Source organism: Medicago truncatula, chromosome 8, assembly GCF_003473485.1.
Source record: "Medicago truncatula cultivar Jemalong A17 chromosome 8, MtrunA17r5.0-ANR, whole genome shotgun sequence".
Classification (NCBI taxonomy): Eukaryota; Viridiplantae; Streptophyta; class Magnoliopsida; order Fabales; family Fabaceae; genus Medicago; species Medicago truncatula.
This window is the reverse complement of record NC_053049.1, coordinates 47,386,295-47,402,651: the sequence shown is the minus strand read 5'-3', so window position 1 is coordinate 47,402,651 and position 16,357 is coordinate 47,386,295. Positions and strand designations below refer to the sequence as shown.

Below are 16,357 nucleotides of genomic sequence, written 5' to 3'. Positions count from 1 at the left end.
TCGTCGGCTGTTGCACCTTTTGGGTTCAAGATCCGGGGAGTTGAAAGCTGATGGTCGCCATTGCCGGAATGGAAAATGGTAGTGGTGTGAGATGAGATGAGAGAGAAACAACAGTGAATGGAGGGAGACAAAGGAAACATGAGAGAGTAAGAAAAAATAAGAAAAAGAAAATAAAGGAACAGGAAGATGAGAGAATAACAGAGAGAGGAAGAGAGTGAGCGTGAAAGAAAAATAATAATAAAAAAAAAAGGTATTATTAAACAGTGGAATACGGTATATGATGTCGTATTTGTGTTTGATTTTTTGTGTTTGTTTATCATTTTTGTTTGAAGAATCATAGGATCATACATTAGAGAGAGAGAGAAACAACATAACTATATTCATTGCATAAAAGCTCATCAGAAAGCATAATGATTGATAAAATACAGGGGTTTGTGTACATGAAAGTCCTATTTTTAAAGTTCAACTACACTAACGGAGTAACTAACTTTAACTAATCTTAACTATCCAACTAATACTAATAATATCAAACTCCAATTAAGTCATAACTAACTAACTAACTAATAAAAAGTATATTTAGTTTTTTTTTAACAACCTTAATTCAAACGTCTTGATAACGATTCCAGCAGTGAATGAATTCCATGTGATTTTTTTAAAAATACTAGAATGGTGGTGATATCTTCTTTCATCATTTTAACTCTTTTTTCTATAAAATTAGAGATTTTAATCATCGTCCACTTTTTATGTGAATATAATCGTCACTTTTGAAAATGCAAAAACTAAAATATTAAATAATTCGTACTGTAAGTCGTAAAAGGAGGACAAACACAAGCGATATTACTTACACGGTTGTCGTTAATAATTATCGTTTCTTACAATAACAGAGTTCTCACCAACATGCATGATATATATATTCATTTTCACCTTATTGTTTCTTCTACCAAGATAATACTGGGCAAAATGCTTCTTCAAAAAAAAAAAAAAAATACTCCGCAAAATGTTTTTGGTAACAAAATTTATACTCCCCATTGTTTGCATAAAAACAAGGACAGCAAAGAAAATTGAAAGAGTAAGATTTATCTGTGCTTTTTTTTCAGTTTAGGAAAGAAGAAAGAAGGTATGAAACCCACCTCAACTTAGTCTTTGGTTAACATACCATTAATCTTCAGGTTTATTACTGAAAAACGTGATGGATATGGGATAAATTAAAGAGCAAGAGCAAATAGCATTAAGACAGCACAAGAATGGCTTACTTCAAAAATTGGTTGCCGATAGGACATAATTAATACATAGTGTTGGCTACAAAACAAGAAACATGCAACAAGTATATATATTCATTGGATTGGTAAGCAATGGTTAGACCACATAATATTCTCCGGTGGTTTTATAATCACATCCCTTCATTGCTCTCCCAAAATGAAATCTGCATGCATGGCAGATTTTGCAGAAATTAATTGAAGTGCAACCTAAAACAGAGATTAAAGCGTGCAAAGATCTATATAAAACTTACAAATAGATATGAAAAGTCAATACTTCAAAGCTATTGTTTTATCAGAAAAGATGGAGCCAAGATACTTTTAAGAAAATACATCAGAATCGATTTGTTGAATGTTGGGAAAGACTTCCCTTAAGATGGCAGTATAGTTGGGTGACTTAGCCTGCAGGAAAGAGAGTCTGGATTAGTTCTCAAAGGAAATACATCAAGTAACTGAAGAATATTTAAGAATGAACATCATCGTGATAATTTAGGCATGTTATGAACAGAATCAACCAATATAGTATACAACATTTAAACAAACAAGACTCCACTACAAAACCGTAATTTATTATCTATTAAAAAAACATTTATTTCTCCAGCGAGACCCCGGGCGTAATAGTTAAGGAGTGCCGCTTTGCATTGAGAAAAACCATATTCATGATAAGCAGAAAGATGAAGGGAAAAAAACAGTTTGCCATCGACCTCGTAGCTAGTGATAATGGGGACTAATATGCTTTAAATGAATGACAGTGCAAGATTATGCACACTTCATGGCTAAAAATTCCCTAACTAGATCAACTGATAGTGGAAACTTTCTAAAATAAAATAAAAAACTCAGTTGAAACTGATGAAAATTCCACCAAAAGGCAAAATAAAATCCGTACACAAAGGTTATTTTCTAGGTAGATTGTGGTAAGCTTCTCTCTTGAACCAGCGACAGCCTCAGCAAATCCTTCGAGTGATTCTATTTGGTTGTCATTAAGCCACAAATCTTCTAATCTGCAATAGATTGAACGAGACAATGAAATTATCAACTCAAGGCCGGAAAATGTTTATTTATAATGAGGGAAATAGAGGAATAAACATACTGTGTTAGGTTATGAATGTCATCCACAGAGGTTAGCTTATTTGATGATACATCTAAAACCCGGAGATTGGCTAAAGATGACAAGCCTTCCATTTTTGTGATACCATTGTGGCTCAAGTATAGTTCTTCTAGAGCTATGCAACCCTGTATGCCAAAAATTTATCAGCTATAAATGAAATTAATATGAAATGAAAATTTGCACAAACCCCTAGCCCTATTTACCAATAAGTTCAAATTGATAGCAATCTCTAATTTCAATTGATGAATGGCTATTTTCTGGAAATGTGTGTCAGAATGATGAATTTTATGAGAGGACTGTAAGTTTTAAGAGGACTTGAAATATTTCCTCAACAGAATGGTGATTTATTTCTTGCTTGGATATTTGGTTCAAGAATTTCATATTCCAAAGTATAATTATCAAGTATTTATCACTCACACAAATTGGAAATGTTAAATGATCTTTCAATGGGTAGAATTGGTAATATACTTCATCAGACTGTTCCTTTAAATCACTTTTTTTTCCTCTTGCTCGTGTATTGCATCTCTCTATCTCTGTCTGCATCATCAGAATGATGACTCTTTTAACTCTCAGCGGTGTATTTTTCTTTCTGTCACGTGCCTGCGTCACAACAACCTCTGTTGTCAATAGCGGCCTAACGCGGCGCGGAGCGGCTGAAAACAGCCTAGCGCGTCAGAACACGACCGCATCGCGCGTTAGGCAAAAGCGGCTGAAAACCGGGTTTCGCGGCCGCTTTTCGTGGAGCGGGAGTGGGTCTAACGCGGCGCGTTTTCGGGTCGAAGCGAAATTACAGAATTACCCCTCACTTAAGTGACATTAGAAGGGTTAATTTTGTAATTTTCAAAGCCCTATTTCTTCACTTCATTCCATCCATCGCACAGCACAGAAAGCAGCCGCTTCTTCCAATTCAATCGTACATCACAAAGTTCTTCTCCTCTTCTCCCAATTCAATCGTACAACACTATCTCAGCTGCACTTCATCTCTTCACTTCATTCCATCATCTCTTCACTTCATCTCTCAGCTGCTCAGATCTTTCACCTCATCCATCATATCTCAGCTGCTCATCTCTTCACCTCTATTAGGTTTGTTCTTCCATCCATCTTTCTTTCTTTCTATTTTTTTTTTTTTTTCCGTTTTTGTTCAATCTTTTTCATCTTTTTTTGTTTTTGTTTTTGTTCTTTTTTAATTCCAATTTTTGTATATATCAAGGGGAAAGGGGAAAGCAAGGGGAACAAGTTTCTAAAGGAAAAGGAAAGAAAGTGGTAGTAGTTGACGAATATGATCCTGAGTTTATTACTGATTGGGGGGATGAAGAAAAAGAGGATGAAGAGGAAGAAAATGAAGAGAAAGAGGATGAAGCAGAGCACATGAATGATGGTGGAAGTGGAAGTTATGATGAAGATTTTCATGATTATTGAATTCGAAGTTTTATTTCATGTTAGTACTTTTGTTACTTTAAGCTTTAGAGGCTTAAAGTGTTTACCTTGAATTTTATTAGTATTTCTTGCAAGTATGTTCTTATGTTTTGCCTAGGACATGTTTTATTTCAAATTATGAATTGAGTAATATTTAAGTTGTTTTAGTATTTCTTTTTCAACATTATAGTATTTTAGTATTAAATATATTAGTGTCCGCGTCATGTAAAAGCGCCCGCGTCGCGCCCGCATACCGTGCCGCGTCAATTTTTGGGGTGGCCGCGTCGCGCCGCGTTTCCGCTTTGACAACAGAGACAACAACGCACATAGTATAAAAAAGGACAATGCAGTAGGAAAGAAGATCCCTAACTACCCATAGAGCAAAGCTCCTTCAGAGAAAGGTATTTCTCTGCCCAAACCTTAAAAAGGTTGAAATTGAAATTTCCGCAATGATCCCCCTTCTCGCTCTCTATTCAGTCCCTATATAACTGCTGACTCCCCTAAGTTGGATAACACACGCAGTCCTCACCCTGTGCCACATCAGCATTTCCTTTCTTCCCTCTTTATTTTTCTTTAATAAATCCCCACATTGTGGGTTTGGTGGTTCTAATACTTTCACTGCATATTTTCTAAGTGGTGGTAAATAGTAATTATATATAGCAGGAATGAGATGTAGATTTGCCTACAATTTCATACCTCAACTTTTACCAGTCCTTATAGTTGAGATTGATATGAACTTGAGGACCACGACAAATTTGGATTCACATTAGTTAGCACTGGCAGTGCTTGGCTTCCAAATTTTTCCCATATGTTCATGTTTAGATTCAAAGGGGTTAACCGGTTTGGATTAATTTTTTTTTGAAGGACGGTTTGGATTAATTTAAAGCTCATGTTATCACCGCAGTTTATAAGCTAGTATAATTTAAATTCCAGTAGCTTTTCATACAATAAATATAATCGCAAGCATATATTCCTCCAAACAAATAATTTTACAAGTGAAAGTAATTGAATAAACGAAATTCAATAATATCCCTATTCCCTGTATTCACAACTTCCAATAATTTTGAAATTCTCCATATAATACAGGGTAAATGATTTTACATGATTGAATTGAAGTAAACTGTTGTAGCTATATAATTATTTTAAAGATGTCAATCTGTTTTTTCTACCTCCATATTTAGCCAATGGTAATTTGAATTTGTTTTCCTACTTATTCAATTCTTAAATGTAATAAAGCAAGTAAAAACTCAGCATACCTCAAATCCTATCATCGAAGTAAGACGATTGCTTTGCAAACTAATCTTCTTAATGCATTTCAAACCACATAGATTCACAACTTTAATTCGATTACGTCCAAGCCATAACTCTTGCAAATTCACCAGGGTCTGCAAATTCTCCATCACCTAAAAAAAAAAAAAAACTCAACATTATAAATACAATAGCAAAAGGATAGACACAGTTAATTAACGCCATAACATTAACTAACCCGTAATTTGTTGGATCCGAGTTCCAAAATCTGCAATTGATGAAAATGTTCAATCTCCTCAATTTTGGTAACTTCATTTTTTGACACATAAAGCTCTTTGAGCGTGTTGCAAACCCTAGACACACCATGTAACGAAGCGATTTCGTTGAAAGACACATCAAAAACCAAAAGCTTCTTAAATATGCTTACATCAGGAATATTCTTTAATTGATTATCACGCAACACCAATTCCTGAATCATCAAAACAAACAAAAAAACACGTTTCATTTCAGCAATTCAAACGCATCCAAACAGAACCTAAGAGAAGAGAGAGGGAAAGTACCTCGAGAGAAGAGAGGGTGTTCCAGGAAGAGAGAGGAACAACGGCGGCGTCGGTGATTAGGTTTTGACGGAGAGAGAGATTTTTGAGATCGGAGAGTTGGGCGATGCGAGGGTCGAGAGTGGATAAACGATTGGCGGTGAGGTCTAACTCGGTGAGGTTAGAAGGTAATTCGACTGAGTCGAGATCGTGAAGCTGGTAACTGGTGAGATCCAATAGGGTTGATGATTCGTCGTCTTCTAGATCAGTAGCCGTTGTTGTTGTTGATGATTCCATTGTCACTACCTTCTCCATACACTCACTCTCCCAGATTATTATTGTTACAAAATGAAAATTAATTTTTGTTTCTCTTGACAAAAAAATAATTTTTTTAAGCTTCAATATCCTATTTAGTTAGTATTTAGCCATATTTAAGATTTGCTTGACACATTTAGTTTGGCGTAATTTACTGAAATGTCCTTTGACAGTTAAAAGTTTGTGGAAATCGGCTGCAAGCCGAGAAACCTCAAACTTTTTTTTTTTACAAAATCCATAAATTGTCATTGATAACAAACCTGTTTTTTTTTTTGACAAAAATCATATTTTGTCATTATTAATATTTATTGATTTTGATTGTTTCAATCATTATTTTGGTGTGTTTCAAACAATTGCAGTATTATACTTATGCGTATATATCTTAATAAGAATAACATTTAAATCAGTGTAAAAATTAAGCATTTGAATATTGTTTTGCACATTACTTAAATACAAATAATAATAAAAAAATTCGTTAAAATAATTGTGCACAACGATTTTTTTTTAAGGTATAATATGTTGTTATATTTTCTACATTAAAATAAATGTGCACAAAGATTTTTTTTTATTTAAGTAATTTGCAAAACAATATTCAAATACTTAATTTTTACACTTATTGAAATGTTTTTTGAGGACTTAAATGTAAAGCCTAAAACAAAGAAAAAGGAAATAAAAGAAGAAAATTCCGTGAAAGTTCTTTGGAAAAAAGAAGAAGATCAAATGAGTAATACAATTAAAATAATTGTGAATATTTTCGTAAAAAGGAAATAAAAGAAGAAAATTCCGTGAAAGTTCTTTGGAAATAAAATATTCACTATTGTTGAAGATCAAAGCAGTTAAAACCAAGAAAGAAGAAGATCAAAGGAGTAATACAATTAAAATAAATAAGGAAGACAAATTAATAAAATTAAAAACGAATTATTAAGAAAAATCAATGAAAAATGATAAAGACCGCGGAATATTCTCAAAGAATAAAATTGCCAAACAGTCAAACATTTCCTCGGCAGTTAACTACCGAAGTTTTCCTCGGCAGTTAACTGCAGCTGGATTTCAAATACCTCGGAAGTTGCCGAGGGGGTAAAAACGTCATTTACTCGTGTGGCACAGCCTTATGTAATGTGAGAACAACAATTCTCTAAGATTTTAACAAGCATCCTTAAAAAAAAAAAAATTAACAACCATTTTTTATATAACTTTCTCTCATGGTCGTGTTATTATTTTCATTCTCTATTTTCAATTATTTTTGGTGTCAATACCTCGTTTTTTTGACTAATACCTCAAATTCGTCCTTAAATTTTCAAAAATCAGCTAAATTCGACCCTAAATTTTGCGAAATATCTATTTAGTCCTCGAATTTACAAAATGTCAATCAAATCAGTCTCTCCGTTAAGTTGGTCTGTTAACGGGTGACATCTACCGTTAACCTCTTACAAAGCTTACCACGTCTGATGTCACGCAAGCAGGGACCAAATTGATTGATTTTCAGAAAATTTTCAAAGACCAAATTGATTGATTTTAAAAAAATTGCCACTGAGAAAATCGTTTTTTTCTTCTATTATACTCTAATTTTAATCCACCAAAAAAATCGCTTTTTTGTACAAATTATCTCTTTTCAATAAATTTAACGTGTTGTTCAAAAAAAAATAAAAATTAACGTGATATCTTTCTTACATAACAAACAATAGTTATTCTTCATCTCTCAAGCAAATTCACATTTCTATTTTTTTCACATAGAGTATGTCTTTACCGTTGTGTCTTCCACTATTTTTTTTTTTTTTTTAATATTCACCAAGTCTTTTATTTTTTCTATTAAAACTTTTTTTTTCTTTGCACATAAAATTTTAACAATGCTACTCATTTTATTTAAAGAATTTCAACTTTTCATTAAACCATTATTATAGGAAAACCAATGTGCTGACTTCTTGGCTAAGCTTGGAACCACCTCGAATGAGGAATATTCTACTCATATTTCTCCTCCAAGCGACTTTCTCCCTTTGATCAAAAACGACGCCATGGGAATTTTCTTCTAGGCTTTCTTTTTTTTCTCTTTTTGTCGTTTTTTTCTTAGCCTTGTAACAAAATAAAAATCTAATTAGAGAATGTTAATTAGTTTTATCGAAAAATAGGTAAGAATGGGAAATTAAGAAAATGCATAAATTGATAAATTGCTCCTTAAACTGTCTAAAAGAGGGAGTGGTGATTGTCACATGTCATGCCACCGGCGGTGAGTCGATGATTGAAGCAACCAACGTTGGCTCATGTCCCGCTTCTTCCTCACATGGCGTCGTTGTTTCTGTTCCGTTCCCCAACACTCCATTACGAGTGGAAATGACCCAGTTACAGTGATAGCTACATTGTTGTCTAACACTACTCGTATACGCGACCTGAACCAAATATACGCTCACATTCTTCTAACTCGCTTTCTTGAATCCAATCCTGCTTCTTTCAACTGGAACAATATCATAAGATCTTACACTAGACTAGAATCACCTCAAAATGCGCTTCGTATCTATGTTTCCATGTTGCGTGCCGGGGTTTTACCCGACCGTTACACTCTTCCCATTGTCCTCAAAGCTGTGTCACAATCTTTTGCCATTCAGCTTGGACAACAGGTTCATTCATATGGTATTAAGCTTGGACTACAATCCAATGAGTATTGTGAATCTGGGTTTATTAATTTGTATTGTAAAGCTGGTGATTTTGATAGTGCACATAAGGTGTTTGATGAAAATCATGAACCAAAGCTTGGTTCTTGGAATGCTTTAATAAGTGGGCTTTCACAAGGTGGACTTGCTATGGATGCTATTGTTGTGTTTGTTGATATGAAGAGGCATGGATTTGAACCGGATGGGATTACCATGGTTAGTGTCATGTCTGCTTGTGGAAGTATTGGTGATTTGTACCTGGCGCTTCAATTGCATAAATATGTTTTTCAGGCGAAAACTAATGAATGGACTGTCATTTTGATGTCGAATTCACTGATTGACATGTATGGAAAGTGTGGGAGGATGGACTTGGCTTACGAAGTATTTGCGACGATGGAGGATAGGAATGTGTCATCGTGGACTTCTATGATTGTGGGTTATGCAATGCATGGACATGCAAAGGAGGCACTTGGTTGCTTTCATTGTATGAGGGAGTCGGGTGTGAAGCCTAATTATGTGACTTTTATAGGAGTACTTAGTGCTTGTGTGCATGGAGGGACTGTTCAAGAAGGAAGATTTTACTTTGATATGATGAAGAATATTTATGGCATAACACCTCAACTGCAGCATTATGGATGCATGGTAGATTTGCTAGGTCGGGCGGGATTGTTTGACGATGCCAGGAGAATGGTGGAGGAGATGCCTATGAAGCCAAATTCAGTAGTATGGGGGTGTTTGATGGGTGCATGTGAGAAACATGGAAACGTGGATATGGCAGAGTGGGTAGCTGAGAATTTGCAAGCATTGGAACCTTGGAATGAAGGGGTTTACGTGGTATTGTCAAATATCTATGCCAATAAAGGCTTGTGGAAGGAGGTGGAGAGAATAAGATCCTTTATGAAAGAAGGAAGGCTTGCTAAGATTCCTGCCTATAGCATCACAACAAATTCAGATTGAAGAATGAAGATTCAATAATAATTTATTTTAGCATTCGGTATTTTACAATCAATTGTATTTTATGCATATATATCGATCCTGACTTACAATGTTGCTATTCAGCTATATATACACTCCATAAACAGAATATATTTCCAAAATCAATATTTTTGGATAAGAGTTGAAGACTGAAGTTAGGTTCAAGTAGCTTATAAGAAAGTAGGGGAATATGATTTGTAAATTAGCTTCTCTAATTAAAGAATAAGCACTCCTTTAAATTTTATGATTTTGTAAGGAAATGTTTAAATCTAGTGACAAAGAATTCAGAATCAGATTATGATTTGCTTGTTACAAAACCATGAATTTATAGATATACAGCATTCAGGCTTATGATGTAAGGAAATGATGCTTTTACCGGACAACAATTACAGTTCAACATAGTTGTAATTGAATGTTTTTCCTTATGCTATTTCCTCTTTTATTTGCCACTTGATGTACTGAGTACTGACTTTTTATCTCAGGAACTTAGTACTCCGTAGGCTAAATTTTAATTTTCTGTCTGAAATTTTTGTACTGAGGTCATTTTATGGGGGTTAAAATTGGAGTTCTCTAACTTCTATTACCTGAGAAGTGATATAGGAGAATAGGTATAAGATGTGGAAATCGCATGGCAGGTACCTGGGAGGTTCGAAAACAGAACACTAAGCCCGATTAATTTTTCCTTTAGCCCAAAACTTTATCTCCATGTGAGTGATTTATTGTGCCTGAAGCAAAATTCTTGAATTTTCTTCTGGAATTCAAAGCTGCCAAGATAGAGGATTTTGGCTTTATCTTGTTCCTTCAATTTCATTAAAACTTCAAATCAATTCAATCATTAGGCTCTCATTTTTTAGAGTCCTACTGCATACTGAAGGAGGAAGTATTGCTGCATAGGCATTGGGATGTTCAACCGTACCAAAATTTAAAGCTGAATGAATTTAAAGTGTCCCTGTTCAGTTTGTCTTTCTCTCAGATTTTTCGATTATTATTGAATGAACAAAAAGATTTTACCTAAGCCAATTGTGTGTTTATCTGATTATCATTATGAAGTATGACGCCCTGGCTTATAAACACAATTCCAGTGTACAAAAAAGAGTATTTCCTGTTACCTGAAAGGAAATGAAAGTGTATCACCCTCATCAATGAGATTGCATCAGCATATCAGGTTTTGCTCAATACTTGGTTTTTTTCTTGTTATGGAACTCGATACTTGTGGTTGAAACTTGAAACAAAACATCCGGCTTTGACTGTTTGCTCAGTTATAATTGCACTTCTAAATGCATATATTTGTACCGTTTTGCTTATATGCAGCATATTATAGCAACACCGGCATTACCGTGCTGACATATCCTATGATATGCAAGTTATAAGATCTGCTAATTGACAATCATCTTATGCTAATAGCCTAATACTATGATATGCAAACACTGGATAGCTATGAAAGTTAAGCTACATCAACAAAGGTGAAAATTATTGGAAAGGAGAAATGTCAAATGTAACAACTACATTGATATTAGCCTATAGAATCTTTCAAGTCCAAGACAAAGAAAGCTGCATATATAAATGAAAGCCACCGGCAAATTGTGCAGCTAGTGATCTCTGAGAAAAAGATCTGTACCTTAAAATTCCCTCTGGTTAATTACATCATACATGTTCAAAAAAAATAGATCCTCTAATCCTAGACCTAAACCTCCTTAGGACTTATTTCTTTTGTCATGGTAGCTGGCATCTACAAGACTACAGCTTTTTGTTTACAATGATGATAAACTAATTTAAAATCTAAAAAAAAAAAAACGATATTATCTCCACCTATTTCTTGATAGCAAACCTGAAGTATCAACATGAGCAGTAGTTCCTGTATTGGTTTCTTCTTCGGCTGTTGTAACATTCATCGATCCTTCCAAATTCATTTCAACATCATTATCTTCTCCATACGTGACTTCATAAATACTGATCTTTTTAAGCCAATTTACTATTGTAAAAGTTGACAAGTTTTCTTCACCACCGTCAGGCGGAACACCATTTTCATCATGAAAGCTTTGGACCTCATCTATTACACCAGTATTTGCAGCACTCTCCACCTCATTTTTCTGCATCTTGTTTCCCTTCTCTTCAACTCCAAGTTGTACTTCTTTTTCTTTGTCATTACTTTTAAACTCATTTGTTACTTCTCCAACAGAATCTACCTTTCCTGAGTCAGGAAAAGCTCTTTCATCGGGATGTGATAGCATCCCTTTCCGTCCAAAGAATTTATCTCCACATCCAGCAACAAGCTTGATTTGAAGGCCATATTTCTCTATTTCTGTCTTCTTGATTTGATATAACAGCCAGGCACAAACAGCCAAAATTAGCATCATCTTCAATACCTGTTTTACGTTAGACCCTTTTGGTTTTTGGTACCTTCCAAAAGATTGATACTCCATTCTTCTGCATTAATTCAACATGTTGCATGGATCAAATAAACATTCAGAGGATTACGAAGTCAAGTGAGTAATTTAACATGTTGATTCTGGCTGGCAAGTAATAAATTTTGCATTTGCGACAAGACTATATATATACACTAGCGCGTTAATAATTAGATTAAAAAAAAAGTCAAACAAAGACTTTTCTTTCATGGAAGAAAAAAAAATCAAGACAAAAATTGACAGAAAACTAAGAATCCAATCAATAGGGAAATATGTTGGCATATTGATTTCCAGGTATGATTTCCAACAACTCTTAACTATCATAATTCATAACAAAAATAAAAAAATTCAAGAAACGATTGTAGCTATGATGATTGATGGGAAATTGGAGAAGAAAATTGACACACAATCTTTACTCTGAGCATATAAATTAACATACAATCTTGTTACAAAGAAAATTCAATGGAAAAATAAGGAGCAAGAACTGGATTCTTAATGAGCAAGTTTACCTTTTGTTTTGTTTCGTTTTCTCAATGGAGAAAGTGGTTTCTTACTTGTCTTCCTTGTTCAGTTATCCTTTCTTGTTTGTGTTTGGTCTTTCACTCTTTTGTGGTTTTAAATTATTCTTTTTGACTAAAATCATGAAGAAAAAAATAAAGTATTTGGAAAGTACAAGAGGGTCGTTGAAGTTCCCAAAAATAGCGGTTACTTTTTTGTTTTTCATCTCCACAATACCCTTTTAGAGTCTTCATGCAAATGAAGTCAAAAAGGGTAAATTGGATATTTCAAATTATCATTGCATCACTGCTGTGCTGACCCACGACGCTTGGGGGAAGTTTCCAAAGATTAGGTGTAATCTTAAAAATATCAACATGCAAATACAAGTCATCGACTCAAATGCCTCTGTAATATGAAAGTGTTTATGTCATGTGTTGCTTAGTGGGTATTGCAATTTTTTAAATATTTTAAAAAAATTTATATTTATGATTAACAAACCTAACCTTAGACACTTGAACTAATGGAATTACCCTCATCAGTGAGCATTGCATCAGCAGCATATCAGGTTTTCTCAATTCTTGGTTTTTTTTTTTATTTTTTTATTATCATAACACATGTATTGGCGTGTGACATATCTGTACTAAATGTTGTCAATAATGGAGAGTGCAAATTGACAATCATCCAGTACTGGTTTTGAAAAGAAAATTAGTAAAAAAATAAAACTGAAAAGTATTGGAAAGGAAAGATTTAAACATAACAATTTCATTGATATTATTACTTTATCAGCCTATACAATTTTTTAGGCCCGATGCAAAGAAAGCTGCAAATCATGCAGCTAGTGATCTTTTGAGATAAATATATGTACCTTAAAATTCCTTGTGGATAATTACATCATACATGTTCTTACATTTAGAAAAAAAAGACACTCTAATTCTAGGTCCTAAATTATCTCCACTTATTTCTTGATTGCAAACCTGAAGTAAAAACATTAGTAGTACTTCCTGCATTAATTTCTTCATCGACTGTTGCAGAATTCATCAATTCATCCAAATTCATATCAACTTCATTATCTTCTCCATATGCGACTTCATAAATATTGATCTTTTTAAGCCAATTTACTTTGCTAAAAGTTGAAAAGTTTTCTTCTGTAACGTCAGGCGGAACACCATTTTCATCACGAAAGCTTTGGACTGCATTTGTTTCCTCGTCATCATTTACGCCACTCTCCACCACATTTTTCTGCATCTTGATGTTTCCCTTCTCTTTAATTCCGTTTTCTTCAATATCCTCGTCCTTCACCTTCAATGAGAATTTTGGTTTAGCATTCATTCCAACATGCATATCATTTTGCAGCTCCCTGAGTTGTACTTCTTTTTCGTTGTCATCACTCTTAAACTCATCTGCTACTTCTCCAACAGAATCTACCTTTCCTGAGTCAGGAAAAGCTCTTTCATCTGATTGCGACATTATCCCTTTCCGTCCAAAAAATTTAGCTCCACTTCCTACAGCAAATTTGGTTTGACTGCTATAGTTTTTTGTTTCTGTGTGATTGATCTGATATAACAACCAGACACAAATAGCCAAAACTATCATCAACTTCAATACCTGTTTTATGTTAGACCCTTTTGGTTTTTGGTATCTTCCAAAAGATTGATACTCCATTTCTCTGCATATGATTCAACATATCAAATTAATATTCGGAGGATTCTAAAGATACATATAAGGTGAGTATTTTAACATGTTGATTCTGACAAGTAATAAATTTTCAATTGCAACAAAAGAGAGGACAATAATCAAATTTTTTTTTTTTTTTTTGACAGAAAGTTAATCAACAAATCAAATAGAAAAATATATTGGCCATTGATAGTCCTAAATATGATGTTCGACTACACTTACTTAACTATCATAACAAAAAATAAAAAATCAAGATTATTACAAAGGAAAAAAAATAAAGAGGAAGGACTGGATTCTTAGCGAGCAAGTTTACCTTTTGTCTCCTCTTCTCGTTCTTGGTGTTCGGTGTTCTCTCTTGTTTGTGTTTGTTCTTTGACCAAAAATTATGAAAAATATACTTTGAAAGTACAACAGGGTCGTTGAAGTTCCCCAATATAGCGGTTACTTTTTTGTTTGTCATTTCCACAATACCCCTTAAGAGTGTCCGTCACACAACGAGGCAAACAAGAGTGGCAAATGAAGTCAACAAGGGCAAATTTGATATTTTGAATGAAGATTGCATCAGTGCTGACCCACGAACGATGGGCCTAATTTCCAAAGATTAGGCAAACTCTTCAAAGTTTTAACATGCAAATGCAAGTTATCGACTAAACATTTATTATGACACTCTATAATTGACTAAAATGTACATGTTTATGTCATGTTTGGCTGTGTGTGAATTGATCAAGTTTTAATAACCAAAGGTATCCTCTCCTCTTAAGGTATCATCCGTGCGTAACTGCATAGATTAATCCTAAAGTTAAATGAAATTCATTTAAGTAGTTGATCAAATTTTAAATAACCTAACCTCATGCATTGAAACTTTTTACACCACCAATAAATTTTTTTTTTGAACAAGCCAAAATGAAATTATATTACCAAAAACAATAGCAATCTCTTAGCAAAAGGTGTGCTTAAAAGACTACTACCAATATACAAGGAAACAAAAACAAGAGGAAAAACCCTCCGGTGGTTAGCCAATGCCCAAACAAGTCAAAGGACTTGACCACCACATCTGAGTTCCAAAAACAAAAGTGGCATTTTTAGCTTTCAGCCACACTAACGATAACAATTTAATTTTATCAAGCAATCTAGGAGCCTCGGTTACAACATTTTTAAACAAACGATTGTTACGCTCACTCCAAATCACCCAAGTAGTCAAAAGCCAGATTAACTGAAGAAACGATCGCCTAGCTTTGGCAAAACCTGACAAACAAGTGAACTGCACGAAGTGATTAGAAATAATGTTGGAGTCAACCCCCCACACAACCTATCCAGAGCCGCAGTTGCTCCCATAAATCCGCAAAAAACGGGCATGAAAGAAATAAATGATCTGATGTTTCAATCGAACCACACCTTGTGACACAAAGAGCAGTGTCTAACTGTAAGATACCTCTTGTTGCCAAATTTGATCTCGTCGATAACCGATCCCTAATGAGACGCCAAGCAAATATCGCCACCTTCAAAGGAACCTGATGATGCCAAACCAAATCCACAGCACTATCCGTGTTGGAGTTGACAGTCGCTGTTAACACCTCATAAGCACCTCGAACTGAATAACCTCTTATAGGGTCAGGAAGCCAAATCCAAGAATCTGAAATATCAGTAAACAGAGAAACATCAAGCAGTAAAGTCCTACACTCCTCTAAGACAATCTCCTCCCACGCCCACAACCTCCGCCTCCGACTCCACCCCTCCCCACCCCGCGCCAACCTCAAGGACAACATGTTAGCCACAGTAATATATTTTTCTACAGCTAAATCAAACAACCTGGGAAACTGCTCTCTAAGAGGCGCCTCTCCACATCACCAGTGAAACCAAAACAACGTATCAGTACCATCACCCACCTTCCTACGTGTAACGCCCTCTCTAATTATTTGATTATTTTAAATGAGTTTAGAATATACTTATATTATTTGTGTGATTTATATGATTTATTTTGATAAGTGATATTTTGTTATGATATATGTTATATATTTATTAATATAATATATATGTTATTTGATTTAAAAATGTATATATGTTATTTGGTTCAGAAATATATAAGATTCGTTATAGAAATATATACATGATTTGTTATAGAAATAAATATTATTTATCATAGAAATATGTATATGTTTTAGAAAAATATATGTTAATTGGTTTAGAAATATGTATGATTTGTTGTAGAAATATATATAATCTGTTATAGAAATATGTATGATTTGTGTTAGAAATATATGTCATTTGTTATAAAAATATA

The 16,357-nt window shown here is 34.1% G+C and overlaps 4 protein-coding genes across 6 annotated transcripts; 1 reads left to right on the top strand and 3 right to left on the bottom strand.

Annotated features, from left to right (window-relative positions):
- Window positions 1-1,205: 1,205 nt before the first annotated feature.
- On the bottom strand, window positions 1,206-5,950 carry LOC11413686 (protein phosphatase 1 regulatory inhibitor subunit PPP1R7 homolog). 3 transcript variants are annotated; one of them, XR_003008153.2, is made up of 7 exons: window positions 5,589-5,949; window positions 5,267-5,497; window positions 5,037-5,183; window positions 2,347-2,489; window positions 2,143-2,257; window positions 1,511-1,658; window positions 1,206-1,423 (listed from the first exon to the last, which is right to left on the bottom strand). XR_003008153.2 is itself a non-coding variant. In XM_039829285.1 (7 exons), the coding sequence occupies exons 1-6, from the start codon at window positions 5,877-5,879 to the stop codon at window positions 1,578-1,580; spliced, it is 1,008 nt and encodes a 335-aa protein (XP_039685219.1). In that variant the 5' UTR covers window positions 5,880-5,950; the 3' UTR covers window positions 1,206-1,423; window positions 1,534-1,577. The 3 variants fall into 3 exon arrangements, 2 of the variants coding, with proteins under 2 accessions (XP_039685219.1, XP_024629644.1); XM_039829285.1 differs by having other exon boundaries at window positions 1,534-1,658; window positions 5,589-5,950; XM_024773876.2 differs by having other exon boundaries at window positions 1,206-1,658; window positions 5,589-5,950.
- A 1,997-nt stretch (window positions 5,951-7,947) lies between these two features.
- LOC11408103 (pentatricopeptide repeat-containing protein At1g77170, mitochondrial) lies at window positions 7,948-9,792 on the top strand. Its single transcript, XM_003630689.4, has one exon. The coding sequence runs from the start codon at window positions 8,138-8,140 to the stop codon at window positions 9,479-9,481; it is 1,344 nt and encodes a 447-aa protein (XP_003630737.1). The 5' UTR covers window positions 7,948-8,137; the 3' UTR covers window positions 9,482-9,792.
- Window positions 9,793-10,986: 1,194 nt separating this feature from the next.
- LOC25502266 (uncharacterized) lies at window positions 10,987-12,570 on the bottom strand. The gene is made up of 2 exons (XM_013591860.2): window positions 12,414-12,570; window positions 10,987-11,926 (listed from the first exon to the last, which is right to left on the bottom strand). The coding sequence occupies exon 2, from the start codon at window positions 11,920-11,922 to the stop codon at window positions 11,299-11,301; it is 624 nt and encodes a 207-aa protein (XP_013447314.1). The 5' UTR covers window positions 11,923-11,926; window positions 12,414-12,570; the 3' UTR covers window positions 10,987-11,298.
- Window positions 12,571-13,148: 578 nt separating this feature from the next.
- On the bottom strand, window positions 13,149-14,522 carry LOC112417115 (uncharacterized). The gene is made up of 2 exons (XM_024772046.2): window positions 14,390-14,522; window positions 13,149-14,068 (listed from the first exon to the last, which is right to left on the bottom strand). Exon 2 carries the CDS (start codon window positions 14,062-14,064, stop codon window positions 13,348-13,350), a length of 717 nt encoding a protein of 238 aa, XP_024627814.1. The 5' UTR covers window positions 14,065-14,068; window positions 14,390-14,522; the 3' UTR covers window positions 13,149-13,347.
- Window positions 14,523-16,357: the final 1,835 nt, after the last annotated feature.

Excerpts from the sequence above, each read along its gene's own strand:
- LOC11413686 (XM_024773876.2), bottom strand. The coding sequence starts at position 5,879 with ATGGAGAAGGTAGTGACAATGGAATCATCAACAACAACAACGGCTACT. Across the intron at positions 5,184-5,266 it reads TCGGATCCAACAAATTACGG|GTGATGGAGAATTTGCAGAC; the intron begins GTTAGTTAATGT and ends TTTTTTTTTTAG. Across the intron at positions 2,490-5,036 it reads CTTCGATGATAGGATTTGAG|GGTTGCATAGCTCTAGAAGA; the intron begins GTATGCTGAGTT and ends TTTGGCATACAG.
- LOC25502266 (XM_013591860.2), bottom strand. The coding sequence starts at position 11,922 with ATGGAGTATCAATCTTTTGGAAGGTACCAAAAACCAAAAGGGTCTAAC.
- LOC112417115 (XM_024772046.2), bottom strand. The coding sequence starts at position 14,064 with ATGGAGTATCAATCTTTTGGAAGATACCAAAAACCAAAAGGGTCTAAC.
- LOC11408103 (XM_003630689.4), top strand. The coding sequence starts at position 8,138 with ATGTCCCGCTTCTTCCTCACATGGCGTCGTTGTTTCTGTTCCGTTCCC.